This window comes from Electrona antarctica (genome assembly GCF_951216825.1).
Source record: "Electrona antarctica genome assembly, chromosome: 6".
Classification (NCBI taxonomy): domain Eukaryota; kingdom Metazoa; phylum Chordata; class Actinopteri; order Myctophiformes; family Myctophidae; genus Electrona; species Electrona antarctica.
Genome location: NC_136811.1, coordinates 46,801,654 through 46,827,934, shown reverse-complemented (window position 1 = coordinate 46,827,934; position 26,281 = coordinate 46,801,654). Strand labels below are relative to the sequence as shown.

The following is a 26,281-nucleotide window of genomic DNA, read 5'->3' as shown; positions in this document are numbered from 1 at the left end:
TAACTATAGTTCTACTAAAGTTCACTTTATAGGTAGCTATACAACCCAGGGTTGTATAGGTAACTATAGTTCTACTAAAGTTCACTGTATAGGTAGCTATACAACCCAGGGTTGTATAGGTAACTATAGTTCTACTAAAGTTCACTTTATATGTAGCTATACAACCCAGGGTTGCATATGTAGGTAACTATAGTTCTACTAAAGTTCACTTTATATGTAGCTATACAACCCAGGGTTGCATATGTAGGTAACTATAGTTCTACTAAAGTTCACTTTATAGGTAGCTATACAACCCAGGGTTGTATAGGTAACTATAGTTCTACTAAAGTTCACTTTATATGTGACTGTATCTTTATGTGACATAAAGTCACATAAAGATACAGTCACATAAAGATACAGTCACATAAAGATACAGTCACATAAGATACAGTCACATAAGATGAAGATAAAGATACAGTCACATAAGATACAGTCACATAAAGATACAGTCACATAAGATGAAGATAAAGATACAGTCACATAAGATGAAGATAAAGATACAGTCACATAAGATACAGTCACATAAGATACAGTAACATAAAGATACAGTCACATAAGATGAAGATAAAGATACAGTCACATAAGATGAAGATAAAGATACAGTCACATAAGATACAGTCACATAAGATACAGTCACATAAGATACAGTCACATAAAGATACCGTCACATAAAGATACAGTCACATAAGATACAGTCACATAAAGATACAGTCACATAAAGATACAGTCACATAAAGATACAGTCACATAAAGATACATAAGCATAAAGATACAGTCACATAAGCATAAAGATACAGTCACATAAAGATAAAGATAGTCACATAAAGATACAGATACAGTCACATAAGCATAAAGATACAGTCACATAAAGATAAAGATACAGTCACATAAAGATAAAGATACAGTCACATAAAGATACAGTCACATAAAGATACAGTCACATAAAGATACAGTCACATAAAGATAAAGATACAGTCACATAAAGATACAGATACAGTCACATAAGCATAAAGATACAGACATAAAGATAAAGATACAGTCACATAAAGATAAAGATACAGTCACATAAAGATACAGTCACATAAAGATAAAGATACAGTCACATAAAGATAAAGATACAGTCACATAAAGATACAGTCACATAAAGATAAAGATACAGTCACATAGATACAGTCACATAAAGATAAAGATACAGTCACATAAAGATAAAGATACAGTCACATAAAGATAAAGATACAGTCACATAGATACAGTCACATAAAGATAAAGATACAGTCACATAAAGATAAAGATACAGTCACATAAAGATACAGTCACATAAAGATAAAGATACAGTCACATAAAGATAGTCACATAAAGATAAAGATACAGTCACATAAAGATAAAGATACAGTCACATAAAGATAAAGATACAGTCACATAAAGATACAGTCACATAAAGATAAAGATACAGTCACATAAAGATACAGTCACATAAAGATAAAGATACAGTCACATAAAGATACAGTCACATAAAGATACAGTCACATAAAGATACAGTCACATAAAGATAGTCACATAAAGATAGTCACATAAAGATAAAGATACAGTCACATAAAGATACAGTCACATAAAGATAAAGATACAGTCACATAAAGATACAGTCACATAAAGATAAAGATACAGTCACATAAAGATACAGTCACATAAAGATAAAGATACAGTCACATAAAGATACAGTCACATAAAGATACAGTCACATAAAGATACAGTCACATAAAGATACAGTCACATAAAGATACAGTCACATAAAGATAAAGATACAGTCACATAAAGATAAAGATACAGTCACATAGATACAGTCACATAAAGATACAGTCACATAAAGATAAAGATACAGTCACATAAAGATAAAGATACAGTCACATAAAGATAAAGATACAGTCACATAAAGATAAAGATACAGTCACATAAAGATACAGTCACATAGATACAGTCACATAAAGATAAAGATACAGTCACATAGATACAGTCACATAGATACAGTCACATAGATACAGTCACATAAAGATAAAGTCACATAAGCAATTTCAACATCTTATCTTGCACTTTTACATACTGTAGTTCATTAACCACTTGAACCCTGACATCCATATTTTGGGCATGCAATTAAAGTTGACCATTTCAACTTTTCAAGGAGGCAGTGGGGGCCTAAAGGTTAAGAGTAGTGTGCTTTTCAAGGAGGCAGTGGGGGCCTAAAGGTTAAGAGTAGTGTGCTTTTCAAGGAGGCAGTGGGGGCCTAAAGGTTAAGAGTAGTGTGCTTTTCAAGGAGGCAGTGGGGGCCTAAAGGTTAAGAGTAGTGTGCTTTTCAAGGAGGCAGTGGGGGCCTAAAGGTTAAGAGTAGTGTGCTTTTCAAGGAGGCAGTGGGGGCCTAAAGGTTAAGAGTAGTGTACTTTTCAAGGAGGCAGTGGGGGCCTAAAGGTTAAGATTAGTGTACTTTTCAAGGAGGCAGTGGGGGCATAACGGTTAAGAGTAGTGTGCTTTTCAAGGAGGCAGTGGGGGCATAACGTTAAGAGTAGTGTGCTTGCGACCAAATGGTTCCCGGGTTCGATTCCCTGGATCGGCAGAATTGATATGGGTGGGGGCTAACCACCAGCCTAACTTAAAAACGTTGCCCTATTGACTTCCACTATAAAATTATTAATTGAATATTTAAAAGAAAAAGTATTAACCATGTGGAGAAAAATAGATACCAAGTTAGCCTACTGGCAGTGTAGACATTTTACGCTGATCGGTGCAGTGGTTTACTGGCCATTTTATTCATAATGACTGGTATAGTACCTGCAAAGGTCAAAGTACTTGGCTATCTTGGACAGAGTATGCCAGAAAACGTACAAATGTTAATGTCACTGAACCTTTATTGGACTCAAACAGTAAACTACACTGAGTACGAACAGCAAAGAATATTACATATGTAATTCTTTATTCTGTTAGTCACTCAACTTCAAGTGAGAAGAGCTTAAATATGAGCTTTGTGAGCTTTGTGTTATATACAGTACATACTAATAATCTTTGTGTCATGAATACCGATCACGCACGCACGCACGCACGCACGCACGCACGCACAGACAGACAGACAGACAGACAGACAGACAGACAGACAGACAGACAGACACACACAATCAACTTCAACATCTTCTCATCTCTTGTTGGATGTGAAGAAGTGTGTTACACAACCAATACAAGGACACACAGATAAAACCTGAGTACAACACACACACAGACACATCACTGAGAAGGTTATGGAAAGATAAACCTGGGTCCTTGAACATACGAAGGGTCGCCCTTGTGTAAACATGATTTGTGGCAGCGTTATGTGATCACTGCTTTTATTACAAGTTTGAACATTATAAACAAAACAACCACACACACACACACACACACACACACACACACACACACACACACACACACACACACGCATAGGATGAACCCGTCTCAACTGAGTGGTGCTGTGTGTGTGTGTGTGTGTGTGTGTGTGTGTGTGTGTGTGTGTGTGTGTGTGTGTGTGTGTGTGTGTGTGTGTGTGTGTGTGTGTGTGTGTGTGTGTGTGTGTGTGTGTGTGTGTGTGTGTGTGTGTGTGTGTGTGTGTGTGTGTGTGTGGCTACGCAACAGTGATGTTGTGACATACATATATACATACATACATACATTTGTATGATATCACATTGTTGATTATGCTGTTACAGTAGCTATTCAGGTAAATAGCGTTGGTTCTTGGTTATCATCACACTCACCGTTGAGTGTAAAATGCAGATGTGGATTGGCACTTTAAAACCTTCATACAGTACATTCTGCCAAATAAAACTACACTCAAAAGAACAGGGCCCCCCAGCAGTCACTTCATTATACTGCAACATGCTGACCCTTCCATTGAACAGGCCCCCCCAGCAGTCACTTCATTATACTGCAACATGCTGACCCTTCCATTGAACAGGCCCCCCCAGCAGTCACTTCATTATACTGCAACATGCTGACCCTTCCATTGAACAGGCCCCCCCAGCAGTCACTTCATTATACTGCAACATGCTGACCCTTCCATTGAACAGGCCCCCCCAGCAGTCACTTCATTATACTGCAACATGCTGACCCTTCCATTGAACAAAAGAACAGGCCCCCCAGCAGTCACTTAATTATACTGCAACATGCTGACCCTTCCATTGAACAAAAGAACAGGCCCCCCCAGCAGTCACTTCATTATACTGCAACATGCTGACCCTTCCATTGAACAAAAGAACAGGCCCCCCCAGCAGTCACTTCATTATACTGCAACATGCTGACCCTTCCATTGAACATGGAAGGGAACAGGCCCTCCCAGCAGTCACTTCATTATACTGCAACATGCTGACCCTTCCATTGAACAGGCCCCCCCAGCAGTCACTTCATTATACTGCAACATGCTGACCCTTCCATTGAACAAAAGAACAGGCCCCCCAGCAGTCACTTAATTATACTGCAACATGCTGACCCTTCCATTGAACAGGCCCCCCCAGCAGTCACTTCATTATACTGCAACATGCTGACCCTTCCATTGAACAAAAGAACAGGCCCCCCCAGCAGTCACTTCATTATACTGCAACATGCTGACCCTTCCATTGAACAAAAGAACAGGCCCCCCCAGCAGTCACTTCATTATACTGCAACATGCTGACCCTTCCATTGAACAAAAGAACAGGCCCCCCCAGCAGTCACTTCATTATACTGCAACATGCTGACCCTTCCATTGAACATGGAAGGGAACAGGCCCCCCCAGCAGTCACTTCATTATACTGCAACATGCTGACCCTTCCATTGAACATGGAAGGCGTGACATAGAAATGACATGCAATGTATGGTATATAGTCAAAGTTATAAATCAACAGTTTCATCATGCCTTGCTATAAACGTATCGCCCATTCTGAATAACGGGAAAAAGACTTAAAACATGGTCACAAACATGGTCACGATGCAAACAATGAGGAGTAAAACTGTTGGAACACTCAGACATGCACGCACGCACACAGGCGTGCGTCGGTGCGTGCGTGCCACACACACACACGCACACACGGAGGGAGTGGTGTATCTCGTTCATTGTGTCAGGCGGAGCTGGCTGTGTGGAGGCATGTGATTCATGTCAAGCTAAATTCTAATAGGCCAGTAAATCACCACTCCAGCCCTCCTTTTCTTTCATTACTGTTCTACCTCTCCCTCCTTCAGCTCTGCTCATTTCATTTCAATAGATGCTTTATTGGCACGGCACAGAGAGTGAGTCAGTCCATGCATTACCGACGCAGAAGGTCATAATTTTAACCCATTTTGGACGGGAACCCCTTTTGGTGTTAGCATTATGTTATGCTTTAGCTATTGAAAAATAGCAGATCTACAAGCTCATAGCGCGCCACCGAGTGGCGCGCTACGAGCTTGTAGATCTGCTATTTTTGAAAAATCGAAGAACCACTGACATGGAAACATAGCTTTTTCAGAAAACTGTCAGGATGTAGAAGACATTTTTTTAATCTGATCTCAGGTCAAAATGGGTTAATTACACACATGCACAATTAAAACGGGGCAGATTGAATTTCATTTCATACATTCATTTTTGTAAAATTGACTAATTTCCCCGTAGGGTGGAGCAAGCTACTCCTTTATGTTGGTTGGTTGTTTGGCACTATAGAGACCATTGTGTTGTCATTGCTTATACTAAAGTACTACTGTTCCAGTCATGCTTAATTCCCAGTTGTTGGGAAGCAAGGCCTCACCTAGGACTAGGCAGTATACCAATATGGTATTCAATATTGTCCTGCCCTAGCCTAACACCATAGACATTGGACTTGGGGTGCAAGAGTAATCAATAATAGATGCTAAACCGATTCATAATTGACCCCTATTTCGTGTCAAAAAAATAAAAAATAAATGCATAGAGCAAAAAAGAAGAAAGTGAAAATAGCTCACAACGTCAGCTTGATCAGCAATTTTCACTATTTTGAAAATAGCTGATATTATGCAACGCATAATATCAGCTTAATAGGCTTATGTGAAACTGTCCATTTTGCTGGGGACCCCCACCTCAAGGTCCCCCTGGTGGTTAGTACCCAGATCCCACTTTGAGAACCAGTGGTGTGGAGGAGGTCGGTTGTTGAGCAACTTATCATCATATTCATAATCCAGCCATGTAGCAGGTATGTTGTGGTGTGAAGCAACAGAATAATCAACAGAATAATTGTTCTCTATGAACAGACTGCCTGTGGTTCCGTCCTTTTTGGACAGACTGCCTCAGATTGTATCACAGAATGGAACCATGCCCTGGTGTGTGTGTGTGTGTGTGTGTGTGTGTGTGTGTGTGTGTGTGTGTGTGTGTGTGTGTGTGTGTGTGTGTGTGTGTGTGTGTGTGTGTGTGTGTGTGTGTGTGTGTGTGTGTGTGTGTGTGTGTGTGTGTGTGTGTGTGTGTGTGTGTGTGTGTGTGTGTGTGTGTGTGTGTGTGTGTGTGTGTGTGCGCACATTTGCAGTGTGAGTAGGTTAATTATTGAACAGTACGTCAGTCTTGTGAAGATGAGCTCCAACATGGAAATGAGGCTTCAAACCACAACAGCTTGTTCTGCCAACACTCCATTCTGCATACTGTATCACACTGTGGTGTGTGTGTGTGTGTGTGTGTGCATTGCATTAAGTGTGTGAGTGGATAAGATCAAACATGAGTGACACTCTTAGCGGATACGTGGATAACCTTGTGACATGTGAGAATGTGCAAAATGCCATTCATTTACACGTGTTAAACATAACCATTATAATACATACATTCTTGTGTGAAGTAAAAGGTGCCTTTATATAGCTCCTTCATCCAAAGCACTTTGCTTTACATTCACTCATGCACACATATTCACACACCGACGGCAGAGGAAACTATGCAAGGCACTATCCTTTATTCTTGTATTCCCCATCTTTTGGGGGGGGGGAATAAATATTTACTTAGGCCTATTTAAGGTTGGTTTGGGAAACAGTGCTCTACTAAGCTCAGTTGTATTTTGAAGGTCAGCCATTGTTGTAAGTTCCTTTTGAGTTCGGGAAGGTAGTCGATATCTTTAATGGCTTTCGGTAATGCATTCCACATTTTGGTGGCAGCATAGGTGAATGCATTGTCCCCATGGGTTCAGTGTCTTGCTCAAGGACACTTTGACACTAACCCAGGGGGAGCTGTGGATCGAACCAGAAACGCTCTGATTCCCAAGCAGCCGCTCTGCCTCGTGAGCACAGCCGTTCTCGGCAATTCATGTAAAGACATAATGTTTAACGTGTCCCATGGAAGAGGAAGAGACCAATTAACACGCCTATACGTGTTACAAGCTGTGCTTAGAAACATGTTTCTTCCATGTGAGAGAAGCTCTTGCTAAACGTATCTCTGTGAGAGGGGAGCGTTCAAGAGAATTACTCTGTGGCCTCTTAACTCAGTGTGCTGTGAGACAGGAATGTGTGACAACCACACATTATTGTTGCAATGTATACAACTACCAAAAAGGTATGACTCACTTACTTACTTAAAGTACTTAGCCAGTACTAGCCAATGGAAATAATCAATACCAGATTTTGTATTGCTTTGCAATTATGTTTATTGTGTTTTCTTTGTGTCCACAATCCACATTTCTAATAGCTGTGCCCCAGAGAGAGAGAGAGAGAGAGAGAGAGAGAGAGAGAGATCCATACTAGAAATGTCACGCTGAGAGTCATTTATTTTTGTGTTTAAAATAAATAAATAATGCCTATACAATTCCACTGTGCTTGTCATAGGGTTGGCGATCCCCAGTTCAAATATGATTAATTTGGGGGGGTTGCGACCTGAAAAGTTAAGGAAACCATAATTCTTATGATGTAACTTTTAGCAATGGAAGGCCATGAAAAACGTTTACATTTTCAAGAGTGTGAACCCTGTGAACTGTGTCTTGCTGCTGTATAGCTGCTGAGATACTTTGAGTCAGATTTGTTTCCATCCTGAGTAATTACTTTTTCACCATCCATGGTGATAAGCAACTTTGTAATGAGTCCTTGATCCAAGGGTATCTTTATTGTCCCTGAGGAGAAAATTGTTTTGCCGCCAGGTTTCACATAAAAAAACAAATATAGAGCACAGCCGCTTACACACTCTTACACACTAAAGCATATAGACTAGAGCAAGTACAGGGACATGGAGTTCATGCCAAGTACAAATGTCTGCAATGTACAAGATGATGCAATGAAAACAATCTGTACAACCTGTCATTATTGTTGCTGTCGGGCAGACACCTTTCAAATGTTTACTTATTTTCATTTTGTCTAGGGATGGGAATTATCAATTAATTCTTTGATAATTGATACGTTTTGATAACATTATCGACCGATTAATCGGATAGTTGATAAGCAGCGTTTTAAAAAAAATCTGAGAATCTTAATTTCCATCAATGTCTAACAATGTCTACATTTTTCTGATGTACAGAAAGAATATGCCTTTTGTAAGGCATATTATATTCCTAATATATTATATAATGCCATTGCCTGGCCCTGGATATAGGGCCAGGATATAGGGCCAGGCAATGGCGTCTTTGAGGAATCAAATTCAATCTGTCACATCTCACATCACATGCAAAAGCAAAAGATGTTTCTGTGGTTACCAAGGTGGGGGGGGACTTATTTTTAAGCGGCCCACATGTGCATTACTCGGCCGCACGTGCGCAGACAGCATTACATTCACAGAAAACCAACCCGTATAATTTTCGATTCATTGTTTACTGTTAATTGAATAATTTCTTAACAGTTCTACTGCGTACTAAGCGTTACCCGCATTATAATCAAATATTCTACGCTGCCGGGATTGTTTTATTACCTTTATATCATACGCTGAAGTATCTGGGCTTTTGATCGTCGAAATTCCGATGAAGATAGCTTGCATCGTGTGTTTACATTCCATCGCACCAATCGCCATCTTGCTACGGTACATGGAGGGGGGTGTGAGGCTGTTGTAGTCAGACAAAACCCCCGTTCACTTGCATTGGACTCAATTTCCCAGAAGCCCTAGCAGCCCAGCGAATGTGTCGATTTCCGGTTTCAACATCATAACAGTTAGCTCCTTCCACCAGCTCCGCGGCAATGACGGACTTTCTTTTGAATTATTAAAATAGTTTGATCAATCAATTTAACGCCCTCAAAGTGTTAAAGGAGCACTTCACCACTTTTACAATACCTTCATATTATTGGTCCTCATTAATGCTCATGATAAAATACCACAATTTCTTCTACTCTGTCTGTGTATATATATATTTTTTTATTATCATGAGAACGATGGCTTCCATTTTCGCATTGCAACTTTTCAAGGATAGAAAGCCTGCAGCTTGGATTCCCCATCGATGATGTCACTGGTGGACGGGTTTCTGAACTGCCCACAGCCCTCCTATGAGACACAGACGAGTAGAAAAAATGTGTGGTGTTTTATCATGATTATTAGTGAGGAGCAATTATGAAGATAGGTTGAAAAGGTGTGAAATGGTCCTTTAACGGTGAATAATGTATTAATGATTAACTAAAGTCCCTGCTTGTCACATGATACAGTCGACCTACATGCACACAACATGTCCGAAATCGTTTAGATTATAATGGCATGCCCAAAATGTGGTCTGTCTGTTCACCTCATGTGAAGTGAGGGGCGCTCTTATCATCGTCATCATCACATTCCGTGCTACTGTAAGCCAATCAAATCATCACATTCCGTGGTACACACAGACACACAAGGCTGGGCATAGGAAGGGCTAGGGCCCCTCAAAAACTAGGCCAGTGCCCGTTGGGAACACATGCCCCTACAATTATGCAATACACTTTGTACCCGTTGTCAGTACCCATTGTCATAGCACTTGAAGGCCAATCTGTGATGTCAGTACTATGACATCATTTTGATGCCATAGTCACAGTATATCAGCTTGAAATAGTCAGACAATCTACACACTGATGACGATTGACAAGGTGACATGGCATGAATTATGTAACGCATTGGTAGCTTTTATATTATTATTGTTGAGTGGTGTAAACCACTCCTACAACTGGCTTTGTTAGTGCAGAAAAAATGAGCATGGTTGCTATGTTCACCCTGTTCACCCGGGTGTGATTTCATACAACTGTCTTTGTTAGTGCAGAAAAAATGAGCATGGTTGCTATGTTCACCCTGTTCACCCGGGTGTGATTTCATTACGTCAGACATGATTTCATTACGTCAGACAGGCCTTACACTCAGTTCACACGGGTGTGATTTTATTATGTATAAAGCGTTTTTCCCCACTATAGTGAGAGCATGGGGCTCTATGGACGGCAATGTCAGTTGGTTCCGAGTCGGACCACTGTGGGCCGTTTGGGTGTAATGAGCAGCATGGGCAGTGGTTCCCAGGGGTCCTTGAGGGAGTCAAGGACCCCTGACGGGTCCATTTGGTTCCATTTGTACACTCTCAGAGTTCAATTAACATTGATTTTACAATATAAATTGGGGGTCCGAGAGATAGAAATGCCATTAAATGGAAGTCCGTAGACTAACGCATGTCAAACTGAGGGTCCTTGAAATGAAACGGGTTGAGAATCACAGCTAGAGCCGTACAAATCTTCTCTTATGGGGGTCCCTGCCATATATTTTCAAATGGGGGTCCGCGGGCTAATTAGCGTCAATTTGGGGGTCCTTGATATGAAAAAGTTTGGGAACCACTGCTAGGGGACACTAGTGGCTTTTAGAGTCACGGGTACGAATCATTTTCCATAACAATCAGCCTTGCTTGAGTACAGATTCCAGCCATGAATAACGTCAGCCCCTCACACAGCGCTGCACGACTCAGCCCCTCACACAGCGCTGCATGACTCAGCCCCTCACACAGCGCTGCACGACTCAGCCCCTCACACAGCGCTGCACGACTCAGCCCCTCACACAGCGCTGCACGACTCAGCCCCTCACACAGCGCTGCACGACTCGCCACCACATAATGGAAGTTTGGTATTAGTCTTGTTGTAGATTAACCTGCAGGTTACTTCCTGTATGGGTTCGTCTGGCAGATTTCCAATAGGCCTATCTCACAGCCCGCTTTCCACGCCCACTTCCGGTAAATAGTGGTGTCATTTAACATTAGCATTTACACGTTTTTTTTCTCTGGAGAATCTAAGTACATTTTCTAATGTAAAAATGTGACAGACCAATATTATTATGAAGCAAACAAGATGGTAAATCATCTTGAACAGATAGAACAAACCTTACCTTGAGAAAACAAAAGTTGTAGACTTCTTAAATTACCTCTGTTAACATGTAGCGTCTATGGATTGACGTCACGCTATCACCACTAACCCCGAAAGGGGGCGTATTAAGGGGGCGGGGAAATTCTGTGAGATAGGCTTATCGAACTTTTGTATTGGGTTTTGGATAAATTAAAAAATAATCTGCTCTGTAGTAAACAAAGGCTCATTTTGTTCAATAACATAATATCCACGAATCAATACAATACACTTTTTTATGATTTCTAAATAACACTAGCAGTTAAATAACAATAGCAGTTTTTTATAAGCTAGAATAAGCTGTGATTTCATGTCGCAGGCAGAACAAAATGTGAGACTGCCGTGGTCTTGGAATGCACATGATGACACATGATGTAAGTCTGTTGTGTAGTCTATGCACGTATTGCACACGTGTTGCATACGTAGCCCATGTGCATACATTTGTGTGCCAACATGTGTGTTCTGCATACTGTACATTAACGTCCGCTTAACGACTTAAACCCTACGCACTCATCTACAGCAATTTGGTGGGCAAATAGATTTGCTGACAATACATCCCATCTGTAGAGCGCGTGATCTGCTGTAGCCAATCGGAAGAAATAATTTCAGTGCGTGCGTGTGTGTGTGTGTGTGTGGGGGGGGGGGTGGTGTGTGTGCGTACATGCGTGTGCGCGTGTATGTGTGCATGTGCGTGCGTGTGTGTGTGGGTGTGTGGTTCATGCACGCTTACTGTATATGTGACTTGTCATAAACATCTCCATTATTCACCTATTATCTGTAATCAAACATGCAAACACACACACACACACACTCACTCACTCATTCTCTCTGTATGAATCCTCTCTTCACCGCGCCCAATCAGGCTTGGTCTTGGATTCCATTTCACGTCCGATTTGCTATTGATTTTACCCCCTCCCCTCCGCCCCCCGGCCTCCCACCCAATCTGTTCTCCTCCTCGCATCCCCTTTCATTACCTCCTCCTCTCCTCCTCCTCTCTCGCCATCCATTCTCAATCCTATCCTCCCTACTTTAGAACTGATGCCAATGAATGGGGTGTGTGTGCATGGCTGCGTGCTTGTGTGTGTGTATTGAGGATGGAGGGGCAAGTGGAGGTCAACAGCTCTCTGCTGTGTGTGTGTGTGTGTGTGTGTGTGTGTGTGTGTGTGTGTGTGTGTGTGTGTGTGTGTGTGTGTGTGTGTGTGTGTGTGTGTGTGTGTGTGTGTGTGTGTGTGTGTGTGTGTGTGTGTGTGTGTGTGCGTGTGTGTGTGTGTGTGTGTGTGTGTGTGTGTGAGAGAGAGAGAGAGTGTGAGAAAGAGAGTGAGTAAGCTGTTCCCCAGGGTCAGTCTGAGGCACAAGGTGAGTTTGTGTGTCATGTAAATTTAATGCCTTCTTCTGCCAAGAATGGCACGTGCGTGCGTGCGCATGTGCATGTTTGTGTACTGCAAATGTGTTTGTATGTGTGTGTGTGTGTGTGTGCGTGCGCGCGCGCATGCCCATGTGTGTGTTTGCGGTCAGCCCTCCAGAGAGAAACAGAGTGCTGATGACATGTCCTGTTCGCACTCAAAAACTCTAATCTCAGACACTGTCACACTGCCTGCCTCCCCTGAGACACAGCGTGTGTGCGTGCGTCGGTGTGGGACAGCCAGCGTGTATGTTTTTGTGTGTGAGTATGTGAGCCTTGGTCTAGGAGGAGAGAGAGAGACATATGGCTCCTCTGGACTACAAGAACTAAGTGAACCGTGTCATGTTGTTGTAATGTATTTCACTGGTTCTGGATTTGTTTCCATGGCACTAGGTCTTGGTTTCAGATAAGGCAGTGTTTCTCAAACTTTTTCATCTCAAGGAGGACCACCACCAAATTGATATATATTTGGCTGCGGACCCCACTTTGTGAAAATGTGTTGTGCCACGGACCTCCAGAAGCAACAATTTGAGTTTAAAAGTCGAATCCGGGGGCCTGGGCCATGGCTCAGTGGTCCAGGCACCTTGGCTGGTGATCCAGTCTGGCGGTGTGCTGCGGGTTCGACTCCCGATCTCGACGGCCTTTACTGCATGTCTTCCCCCCATCTCTCTCCCCATTTCCTGTCAGCCTACTGTCTGTCCCTCAATGGAAAATATAAAATAAAGGCGAAAGCCACAAAATAAAACATACAAATACATTACTTACTGCGCCACCGTGCCCCACACCGCAAGTTTTTTAAACGAACAACAATCGCAGAACTTCACAGGTTCTGGAAGGCTCTGGGTTACCCTTGCAGAGCCAATAATGCATAAGAAGACATGTTGTGTTGTGTGCACGTTACCATGGAAACCCTACATCAACGCCAGTGAGCAAAGGTTGAACAGAAGAGAATAGAGGAGAGTGAGATTTAACTTCACTCCTCCATTGGAGTGCGTGCGTGCACATTATGTGCATGTGCACTCACGCACATTTAAGTGGAGAGAGAGGTGAGTGTAGGATGAGCTATCTATCACCTTGACAAGGTCATTTAGAAATCGAGAGGGAGGGAGGAGAGACTGCTTAGAGGAAGGAGGGAAGGAAAAGGAAAGAAGGAAGCAGTCCAAGAAAGGCGAGACGGAGGTGCAGGAAGTGAACGATGATGGAGAGATTGTTCTCCGCTCACATAATTATCCTCCCTGTGCTCTGCTGGGGGGAGAGAGAGACACAGAGAGATAGAGAGTGTGTGTGAGATGGAGACATTAACAGAGAGAGGTGGAGAGAGTCAGGAGATGAGAGCAGTGTGTATTACAGCCCAACACTTTGAGCGCTACAGTAAGCGTATGTGACACAACATAATGCTATAACAGCCACCGTTTGGACAAAATCTAACATTACCACCACATTTAACACACACTCACCCCCAAGTGATTAGTAAAAACCACAACAGGGATAAGTGCCTGAGAACGACTCTCTCTCTCTCTCTCTCTCTCTCTCTCTCTCTCTCTCTCTCTCTCTCTCTCTCTCTCTCTCTCTCTCTCTCCAAATGGAGAGGGTAATTAATTAATTTGGAACCCCTTCAAGGACCCCACTTTGAGAACCAGTGGACTATAATATTGTAATATTACACTTCTGTAAGACGTTGGTTCTCAACTACTAGTCATTTTCAGAGCATGTTTATTTTAGTGATCAATTAATTGTGTTCCGGCTTGGATCAATGGAACTGACGTTACTTTACCTCTGAGTAAAAATGGTACATTTAGAGACACACTGAGGATTTTACTCTGCAAAGGTGAGAACTAGTGCTGCAACTAACGATTATTTTCATAATCGATCCATCGGGCGATTATCTAAACGATTACTCGATTAATCGCACCTTTTGCAATTACCTTTAAAATGTAGCTTGAAGTTGTTTTAGGCATGTTCTAACTAACAATGAAGACAATAAAAAATGAATACTCCTGCAAAATTAATATTTTATTACAGCTTGTAGTGCAACTGTAGTGTTTAAGTACTCTTTCTGCAGCGGAAAGTCTGGTGACGAGAAGTTAATATTAAATGTTAAAAGCCAAGAGAACTACCCCCTTTTTCATCCAATTTTATTTAATTGTCATGCCTTGTAGGCTACTTGTAATGATACTGTTCAATTACCACAATAATAGCCTGAAACGATTTGAAAAAATATAAAATTCCAAAATGTTCTTAATTTTTCCTATTAGCAATAAAACATTTTGGGAAACTTGGGAGAGAGAGGGGGAGACGCGGAGCGCTCTGATCATGATGTTTATACTGACCCGTTGCAGCCTTAGTGAGAACACACACACACACACACACACACACACACACACCAATTCATCCATCAACAGTACATTTTAACAGCGGGCGACAGCCAGACGAATTCCCCGGAAGTGCATTATTTGTCTATGGCAGGGGTTCTCAACCCGTGGGTCGCGACCCCTCGGGGGGTCGCCAAATTATTTTCAAAAAATATATATATATATATATTTTCACGATTTTTCAAAAATAGCAGACCTACAAGCTCGTAGCGCGCCACTCGGTGGCGCGCTATGAGCTTGTAGATCTGCTATTTTTCAATAGCTAAATTATAACATAATGCTTAAAACACCAAAAGGGGTTCCCGCCCAAAATGGGTTAAGGTTATTGTAGCAGTCAATTTATATTGGGGGTCAGGAGGGGGCGGGGCGGGGGTCCCGAGACATTGCCAAAGCATTTCCAGGGGTCCCCGGCCAAAAACGTTGAGAACCCCTGGTCTATGGGACCGGCGACTACCGGCGATAGCAGGCGAACGGCCCATAGTCGAAAAGTGGGCGGAGCCTCGGAGGAATGTCACCCGAAAAGATAAAAATAATTAATCTTTTTTTGGGCGATACCGGGCGATTAGGCGATGTGTCGGCCGATGCTCGCACGCTGTTAAAACGCACTGTTACTCACCTAATTACACACGCGTGCACACACACACGCACGTGCACCCACGCACGCATACACACACAGGCTTCAACTAATACAGTATGCATGCACGCACGCACACACACACACAGACACACACACACTTTCACACTTACATACACAGGCAATTTATACAGACAACCCTGCCTTACTTTAAATATATCACACATTCTACATTCTCTCTCTTTCTCTGTATTTTTCTCTCGCTTTCTTTCTCTCTCTCTCTGTATCTCTCTCTCTCTCTCTGTATCGCTCTCTCTCTCTGTGTATTTTTCTGTCGCTTTCTTTGTCTCTCTCTCTCTCTCTCTCTCTCTCTCTCTCTCTTTGCAGGTCTGTGGTCCGTGAAAGTGAGTGCAGAGGAGTGTGGTGTTTGCTGTAAATGAGAGATGCTTGTGTTTTTGCGCTGGGTGCTGAGCTCAGCAGCGCACAGCGCCGTGCGCATAAAGAATGCCTTCTGTTTATTTAGGAAAGCAAAACGTGAATAATTACACACCAGCCATCAGCTCACACAGCTCACACACGTGCACACAGCACACACAGCGCACACATGCATGCACGCACGTGCGTGCGCACACACGCACGCACGCACGCGCGCGCACGGTCACTGTCGGGTGGAAACCTTGTATGTCCAAAATAGGGGTGTGCTGAAATATCGATATTGTGATATATATCGATACGTCCTCCCGCGATAAATAATCAATATCGATTATTAAATATCGATATCGAAATAATAATAATTATTATTATTATTTGAAATAAAATAATGTTGTTCATAATGAAGTGATGAACATGTTAGAAAGGAGGAATTGACAGCTAAAATAAAGCAAATCCCACTCTCACATTCCACAGCAACCAGAAGTACTGAATTACTGGATGATGATTTGTCCAAACAGCTTTGTGGGAATACAAAATGCAGAATGCATTTCCCCAGCAGTGGACAAGTCCACTGACACCAGTGATAATGGTCAGTTGGTGGTGTTTGTGAGGCATTATGATGATACCAGTGATAATGGTCAGTTGGTGATGTTTGTGAGGTATTATGATGATACCAGTGATAATGGTCAGTTGGTGGTGTTTGTGAGGTATTATGATGATACCAGTGATAATGGTCAGTTGGTGGTGTTTGTGAGGTATTATAATGATACCAGTTATAATGGTCAGTTGGTGGTGTTTGTGAGGCATTATGATGATACCAGTGATAATGGTCAGTTGGTGGTGTTTGTGAGGTATTATGATGATACCAGTGATAATAGTCAGTTGGTGGTGGTGTTTGTGAGGTATTATGATGATACCAGTGATAATGGTCAGTTGGTGGTGTTTGTGAGGTATTGTAATGATACCAGTTATAATGGTCAGTTGGTGGTGTTTGTGAGGTATTATAATGATACCAGTTATAATGGTCAGTTGGTGGTGTTTGTGAGGTATTATAATGATACCAGTTATAATGGTCAGTTGGTGGTGTTTGTGAGGCATTATGATGATACCAGTGATAATGGTCAGTTGCTAGTGTTTGTTAGGTATTATGATGAGGGTATGAGTCAAACGGGGAGTTTATTGAGTATTAATTTAGTGTTTGAGTGGTGCAACCACTCCTATAGACAGCTATGTGTGTGTCCCTCCCTATGTCCGAGCACGAAAATAGCAGTTTTTTCAGTTCCAAGTATTTTGTAGTTTCCGATATCGTGATATATCGTTGATGAAATTTCATACAATATATCGATATATCGCAAATATCGCAATTTATCGATTATCGTGATATTATCGTTATCGAGGGCCTAATATCGCAATATATACACGCCTGCACACAGACGGTGCGCCAGTGCGCATGCGTCGTCAAAATTCATTCTGCGCTGTCAATCAAGCGCCAGGAAGCGCTTCTGCGCTTCCTGGCTGGGGCCACCAAGAATTATTATTATGGCCAGAATACTAGTAAATTCTGTGGCGAGAGCATTTCCCACCGACTGCCACTCAAAGTGGCTACTGGCCAATCACAGCACGTCTTGCACAAATGCACTGGCCATTGTGGCCAATCACAGCGCGTCCTTACTCAAACGAGGGAGGATTCCATGCTGCTCTGCTGGGAGGAGGAGGAGGACCGGAGTTTACTATGGAGAAAACCTGACACAAATGGTTCGGCTTCTCCGTTTCAGATGTGGAGCAAACTAGTCCCCGGTTTTACACCGGGGACTAGTTTGTTGTAAAAGGGGATGCTTTGGATGCCTAGTTTGCACTCTTCCCATTCACCGCTGTGCTTGTTTGTTTTCCGGGTGCTGGGCACTGTTGGAGCAGGTTGCTCGTGTGCGATGCCGTCTCTCACAGCCTAGGCACCGGCCACCGACTTTTTACGGGTACAGGTTTTAGTTCAGACATTGGGAAGAGTGCAAAGCATTGCGGACTGGCACTGCTGCTGCACAACATGAAGCTTATCAACACCGTGTCCCGACATACTGTCCCTTATTATCGTAAAGTCGGGTAGTGTACACTGTTTATTTTGCATCGAGGAGCCTCCATAGGTCGCCTCGGCTAAAAACAAAAGGGAAGCCTGACTTATGCGTACGACGTGTAGCATGTTAAAAAAATAGCTGATCTGCAAGCTCACAACGTGTCGCCTCCGCAACACGTTGTGAGCTAGTAGATCGGCTATTTAAATAAAAAAAGTATCTAAATATTGCTTTGATGCTCATATTATCCTTAGGAAGTATTACGTTGTTTTTATTAGAATATGCATTCCATAGGGCTGGACCACACATGGACCTAGCTGCAATTTGCAACTTTTTTTATAATGGGATGAATCTAGAGTTGCAATACCTTCCATTGACTCCCCACTCATCCAATAATAAATATCATTTTTCTATAAGTTATTCATGCATCCCTCTTTTATCCATCCGGCGAGACGGGTCGCCGCATTTTGGGAGCACCAAGTAACTTCTCCAGGTGCTCCTCTGAGTACTAGACCAAAAAAGTTGTGTGCAGCCCTGGATATATATCGTATCGTGAGGTACCCATATCGTCCCACCCCTAGTCCAAAACCATTCGTTTTCAGGAAATGGAAAAAATAACTTGTTAAGTTATTGTTTAGTCACAGAAGTCACTTGGTTAATACTTGTCATTGTTTCGGTATATTTGATGATAAAATACCACCATTTTTGTCTAGTCGGACTGTCTCTCATAGCTGTGGGCAGTTCAGAAACCCGTCCACCAGTGACATCATCGTTAGGCAGATTTTCTTTTAAATATGATTTTTTTTTAAATTATTATTATTATCGTGAGAACGATGGCTTCCATTTTCGCATTGCAACTTTTCAGGAATAGAAAGCCTGCAGTTTCTATTTAGCTTGGATTCCCCATTGATGATGTCACTGGTGGATGGGTTTCTGAACTGCCCACAGCCCTCCAATGAGACACAGACCGAGTACAAACAAATGGTGTATTTTATCCTGATCATTAGTGAGGACCAACTGTATGAAGGTATATTGAAAAGTGATGAAGTGGTCCGTGTTGTAAGCTTTTAGATCACCTGTTTTTTGTGTGAATTTACGCTGTAATGGTATGACGAAGTACAGTATAGGCAGTTAGGCACTAATTACGGGGAAATAGAACCAATGCAAAGTTCAGATCTTTCAGATTTCTCAAACTCCATCCTGATTGGCTAAGATTGGCTTCCAAAGTTCGCAGGAGTGCTCAGTTTCAAACAAAATGCTGCAAATCATGAACACATCGTCTGATTTCCGTGAAATTGCGCACGCACATTCCCACTAGGCCGAGGAAGAAATGCCACGTGAACATTTTCAACTCAGCCTCATGGTGGCGCTATAAATGGCCGAAAAGTGTTTTTACCTCCAAGTACACGGATTTGTGGATAACTTTGTATGCCAACTCCCTAGAGGCCAAGGAAAAACCTTTGCCTGGAATTTTTCACATCTGCTCTTTATAGCGCCACCAGGAGGCCGACATAATGTAAAACACATTTTCTAATATTACTCCTTCAGATGTTATCCAAATTTCACGCAAATCGGTACACATGCTCTCCATAGTCATGTGATCAAGACGGGTTTGTTTGATTTCTCATAATCCACCTTCATTGACTACGATTGGCTTCTAAACTTTTCAGGAGTAGCCCGCTTTGTAGCCGTTTCGTACAAATCGCCACAACTACTCAATGCAGCGTCCGATTGCGGTGAAACTGTGCATGCATATTCCCACTAGGCTGAGGAAGAAATGCCACAGTTTTCAAATCAGCCTCATGGTGGCGCTACAACAGGCCAAGCCATGTCCCACACACACACACACACACACACACACACACACACACACACACACACAACACATGATTATAATACTCCTAAACATTTTGCCAAACATCACACACACTCCTATCCTCCTGGTGGAGACCTGTGCCCAGAAGGGCACTTTTTCTAGTTCTCTCTGTGTGTGTTTGTGTGTTTCTCTCTCTCTCTCTCTCTCTCTCTCTCTCTCACACACACACACACACACACACACACAGTATTTCGTGCATCAGCAGGACCTTCCCACAGGCCGTTGAGTGCAGTGAGTTGGTTTGTAGACGTCCCACCTGACAACCAATCACAGCCCAGCTTTATTCAGTTAGTAGTTAGTTCAAATAAATATCTGCAGGCTGCATGCTAGTGACGCTCACTGAATGCCAATCAGCATCTCTCTCTCTCGCTCTGTTTCTATGTCTCTCTCTCTCTGTTTGTATTGCTCTCTCTCTCTGTTTCTCTCTCTCTGTTTCTCTGTTTTTATGTCTCTCTCTGTTTCTCTGTGTGTGCCTCTCTCTCTCTCTGGTGTGAGTAAAGTCTCTCTCGCTCTCTCTCTCTCTCTCTCTCTCTCTCTCTCTCTCTCTCTCTCTCTCTCTCTCTCTCTCTCTCTCTCTCTCTCTCTCTCTGGGGTGAGTAAAGTCTCTCTCTCTCTCTCTCACTCTCTCTCTCTGGGGTGAGTAGTCTCTCTCTCTCTCTCTGAGGTGAGTAGTCTCTCTCTCTCTCTCTGAGGTGAGTAAAGTCTCTCTCTCTCTCTCTCTCTCTCTCTCTCTCTCTCTGGGGTGAGTAGTCTCTCTCTCCAGGTAAAGGACCTTCTGACTGGGTAGAGAGGTCACACTCCAACTCCCACCTGCAGGGAACACATCCATTAATAGACGCATACATTTACACACACACACACACGCACACACACACACACACACACACACACACACACACGCACACGCTCATAACATACAAACTTCCATATTTTTGCTCTCTCATACACACACACGCGTTCGTGCGCAGATAAATTCTTGTCTTTCCTAATGAGCTCCCATGAGGCTGTGAGTCTCCTGTCAGGACCTGCTGTTGCTTAGAGACGCTTCTCAGGGCACAGCAAGTCACAATGACACACACACTGCCCTACACGTGCGCACACACACACACACACTGCCCTGCGCGCGCGCGCACACACACACACACACACACACACACACACACACATACACACACACACACACTTAACTGTCTTGAACTCCTTACAATTATACAAAGTGAATTGATGGTACTCAACAGCTTATCGTCCCTGAACTCAGGAGAGAGTGTGTGTGTGTGCGCGTGTGCGCGTGCGTGCGAAAACGATACAAACTTTTGTGCTTGCGTGCGTGCGCGAGCGAGCAAAAGTTTGTATCGTTTTCTTTTTTCTCTTATTTCGGGTCGATGAAAGAGAATAATGTTGCTTATACTAGGTCCTCCGACCAACTACTCTCTCAGTCTCTCCATTTTCGTCTCTAGAAAGTGGAATGAATGTTGCACCCTTTGTGCACACACACACACACACACACACACACACACACACACACACACACACACACACAGTTGTATTAGGCTGGTTGAGGTTTTATCACTCAGTCTCTGTTTGCCCTGCAGTAATTACAAAGTATTTACCAACAATAAATCCTCTTCTGATAACAACTTCCACTTTGTGTGCGTTTGTGCGTGTGTGTGTGTGTGTGTGTGTGTGTGTGTGTGTGTGTGTGTGTGTGCGCACATGCATGACCATGTTTGTTTGCGTGGAACTTTTTTGCATGAGTCTGCTTTTGTAACTTTGTGTGTGGCTGTGCGTGCCTCTCATTCCTAAAGCTTCATCAAATTATATACACTACACACACACACACACACACACACACACACACACACAGAGTATAATGTGATTGGCTTGTAAATATGTAATTTATGGTATTTTATGCATATAGAAACTGTAAGAAATCTGAGAATTCATTTATATTCAAATGTCTACATGAAATAGTGACTTTTCTGACACTTGATATAAAGAAAGCGAGTTATAGCTTACGTTGGCAGTCCCCAATCAATCACAAATTAGAGAGGTGACACCCCCCTCCCACACACACACACACACACACACACACACACACACACACACACACAGCCCCCTCACCCCATTTTAATAAAGCAATTTCCAGGAAATTGAATCTCCCTGGTGGTGTTGTGCCAGTGTGGTAATGTATGTGTATGCTAATTGTATCAAAGCTAGTAAGTTTATAGATGAGTCAGCATTCAGCCACTGTCTGTCCAGAACGAGGTCAGGTAAGTTCCCGAGGTGTTAAAATGTTTTTTGTCCGCTGACCCCCGTCAAACATTGTAGATCTATACAAGTCACAGCATGTTGTGACACGCCGTGAGCTTGTAGATCTGCTATTGTCAGATGGCTGATGTAGAATGGATTTGGCCACATGCCGTCACATTAGAACAGTGGATCTCAACCCACGTGTGGGCTGTGAGGATCTTTGCAAGTGGGCCCCCCAAATATTATAATAATAATAATAATAGGATTTTTCAAACCGGCGCCATCCAGATGATCTTTGTGGGGTTCCCTGAGTACATGAAAGCAGCCATGTTTATGTGGGGCGGCTGTGCCCACCAGAGGGGAAGTATTATTCTGGGAGACTAGAGGTTCAGAGTATACCCTTGCATGGCTGCCCCCAACCCATTTCCCTGTTTGTAGCACACAACTTGTTTAGCTTAGCACGCTGTTGTCGGTCGTTGACTTTTAAGTTCTGCTTTCGACAAGAACATCTGCTAAATGCACAGTACAGTGGAATGACTTCTACTGTGTAGCACTGCCCATTTCAAATGAGGTTATTCAGGTCTCTGGTGGTGAGAATTACCTGGTCAAACGAAGTACACTTGAGTACTGTACTGAAGTACACTTGAGTACTGTACTGAAGTACACTTGAGTACTGTACTGAAGTACACTTGAGTACTGTACTGAAGTACGCTTGTGGAGTATCAACAGCTGATTTGCTTAGACGTCATGGCAACCTTCATAGAAGGAGTCAAAAGTACAACCGGGGAAACTCCCCCCTGTCAGGTGAAAAGAAGACTTGGACTCCTCATGCATAAAAGGAAGCATGGAGGTCAGTCCGTTGCTCTCCCCAGGTTGGCAGAGGGTGTGTAGCGCCCAGGATTACATTAGATAATTGGCACTGGGTGAAAATAATGTAACATGGACTGATGTCACCGTACCAAGTTTTACTGTCTTTGTGGAAATAAATTACTAATGTAAATGTGTGTGCGTGCGTGTGTGTGTGTGTGTGTGTGTGTGTGTGTGTGTGAACAGCTGTACAGTAAGCTGCGTTGTGACGATCAGCCCATGCTGGAGCACGTGGAACAGTTGCTGTCTGAGCTGGGAGGAGAGAAGGACGATGAAGAAGAGGATGAACCCGACCTCGATGATGAAGACTATGAGCCAGATAGCGATGAGGAGGAAGGAGCTGTGGCACCCATGGAACACTGACACCCACTCCTCTCACTGTCGCTGTCCTTCCTTTTATCTCTCTCACACTCCCTGTCTTGACTTCATCTTCCCATGTTCACACGCACACACGCACGCGCGCACGCACGCACTCACACTCACACACTCACACACTCTCTCCCTCCATGTTTTCTTCTCCCTCTGGCAGTGTTATTTCTGTTTTTCTCAGAAGTGCCTTTTTTGTGTTTTCCCATTATATACAGTATATAACATCACAATTCACAACCAGTACTCCCTCTTCTGTTGTCTACAGTACTATTATCTTCTAGTATATACGTAGTACCTACTGGTATCTGCTAGTATATACGTAGTACCTACTGGTATCTGCTAGTATATACGTAGTACCTACTGGTATCTGCTAGTATCTGCTATTATCTTCTAGTATATACGTAGTACCTACTGGTATCTGCTAGTATCTGCTAGTATCTTCTAGTATATACGTAGTACCTACTGGTATCTGCTAGTATCTGCTATTATCTTCTAGTATATACGTAGTACCTACTGGTATCTGCTAGTATCTGCTAGTATCTTCTAGTATATACGTAGTACCTACTGGTATCTGCTAGTATCTGCTATTACTTGCTGGAAACTGCTAGGTTGTTCTAGTATCTGCCAGTATTATTCTCATTATTATTTTGTGTCTGCAAAGAATCTAACTCTTCTATGAGAAAACAACGTACGGTAATTAAAAGAATATTTTGCATTCAGCCTCCCCAGGAAGTGTGATTTGTTGTGTAACTGTTGTCTTATAAAGAAGATTGCCTGGCAAGCATTTATTTCATGAGCGGTATTAACTTACAGTTTTTCTACTACTACTAGAAAGTCGTGATAAGAGATTAATAAAACAAAAAAAACAATGCTATTATGGCTCTTTGGTAGTACCACACTTTCCATTAATAAAGCATTTGAAATGTAACACTAGAAAAGCAGTTCCTGCTAAAACTGCATCGGCTCGTTGAAAAACCTGCAATGTATGAGGTACAGTAGAAAATGTATAAAAGCTGTAGAAAAAGTTTACAAAAATTACAACAAAAATGGGCCATTGGCCAGGCGTCGTAATGATGGATGGTGACGTATATCCACTGTCACCCCAGGAAGCGGCAGAGGTTTGAATGTGTTGTTATAGCAACCACAGATAGCACTTAGAAGTAGTAAGTAAGTACATTTTATTTATAAAGCACCTTTCAAAACCAAGTTACAAGGTGCTGAACAGTGATCATCACAGAACAAGCAATCAAGTTAAAACAAACAGGAAAACATAGCACAATAAAGTAAAAATGCAATATAGAATTTAACAAAACCAATAAACAAGGCAAAATCACAAAATATAGGAATGTAAAATAGAGGCAAAATCACAAAACAGACGAGTAAAAATGAGTCGGGTAAGAACTACATAGGAAAAATAAATATGGAATAAATGTGTCTTTAGCATTCTCGTAAAGCAGTCTACTGACTGCATTTTTTAACGTCGGGGGCAGGGCATTCCAAAGTGTAGGAGCAACCACTGCGAAAGCCCGGTCACCCATTGTTTTGAGTTTGGTACCAGGTATTTTCAGTAGACATTTGTCTGAGGACCTAAGAGGTCTAACATTGGACTTAGGGGGCAGTAGGTCACAAATATACAAAGTGGCCAACCCGTGTAAGGCTTTATATGTCGTTAAAATAATTTTAAAATCAATTCTGGCCTTAATTGGAAGCCAGTGCAATGTGGCTAATACAGGAGTTATGTGGGCCCTACGGTTGGTATTTGTGAGAATTCTAGCTGCTGTGTTTTGGACTAATTGAAGTAAAAGTATAGTTGGATGCCAAAAAAGTGGCTGTAGAGAACTAGCGTGTACTGGCTGGAGCGAGCCCACAATTAGCGAAACACAATTGTAGAACTATAATGAAACAAATTGTACATGTAGGGTACACAATTGCACCAAATGTTTATTAAGATAAAGAGTGGAAGCGCGCACACAGCTCGTGTCATGAGCACGGCTGTATGTGACAAGAAATAGAACAGCACTCATGGATGGATCCATCATCTTCCATTTATTGTGAACAAAGAAACAAACTATTTTCAGCTCCAACTCATCAGTGTCACGCTGATTATGTTCATTATAGATAACGCCTGCTTGCATTGATGGAAAACAGCCAGTGAGTGAATGATAATTCCTTCTCGTTACTACTTAATGATTCTGGAACTCACTTTTCAGGGGTTATATTTTTTCCATGAACGTTTCCATGTTGTAATTATTCCCATGAGCAACACGTGTACGCACAGTTAATTAGGTAGGAAACTGAGAGACAATAGTTCAGTTGCTGATACCTGTACATGCATGGCATTTGGTACAGTTAGCCTTCATACTGCCCTTTTTGATAATCAACCTCGGGCCACACAGAATTCCTCCATTTTTCAAGATGACAGCCAGTTTTCAAAACGGCCACAACCGGGCGTACGTTTTGGACAATTATCACTTTGCTGGGGCTGTAAATCTTTGATTTCCCCCTCATTTTGATATACTGTTAGATAATGTTTTCGGGGTATTTCTAGATAACACATTAGGTTCCAATAAGGTGGCATATTTTCCAATATTGCTGACGATAAATTTCAGAAATGTAGGCTACTTCTGCTCACAGTTAAAGGACCACTTCACCACTTTTCAACTTATCTTCCTATAATTGGTCCTAACTAATGTTCATGATAAAATACCACCATTTTTTCCTACTCAGTCTGTGTCTCATAGGAAGGCTGTAGGC

The 26,281-nt window shown here is 42.4% G+C and overlaps 1 protein-coding gene across 1 annotated transcript in view; it reads left to right on the top strand.

The window, feature by feature from the left end:
• Positions 1–24,242, top strand: part of LOC306924670 (uncharacterized protein) — a 70,775-nt gene extending 46,533 nt beyond the window's left edge. Inside the window, exon 11 of the mRNA XM_079503253.1 lies at positions 23,345–24,242. Within this exon, the coding sequence (XP_079359379.1) occupies positions 23,345–23,521 (177 nt within the window). The 3' untranslated portion in view covers positions 23,522–24,242. The remainder of the gene's footprint in view (positions 1–23,344) is intronic.
• Positions 24,243–26,281: the final 2,039 nt, after the last annotated feature.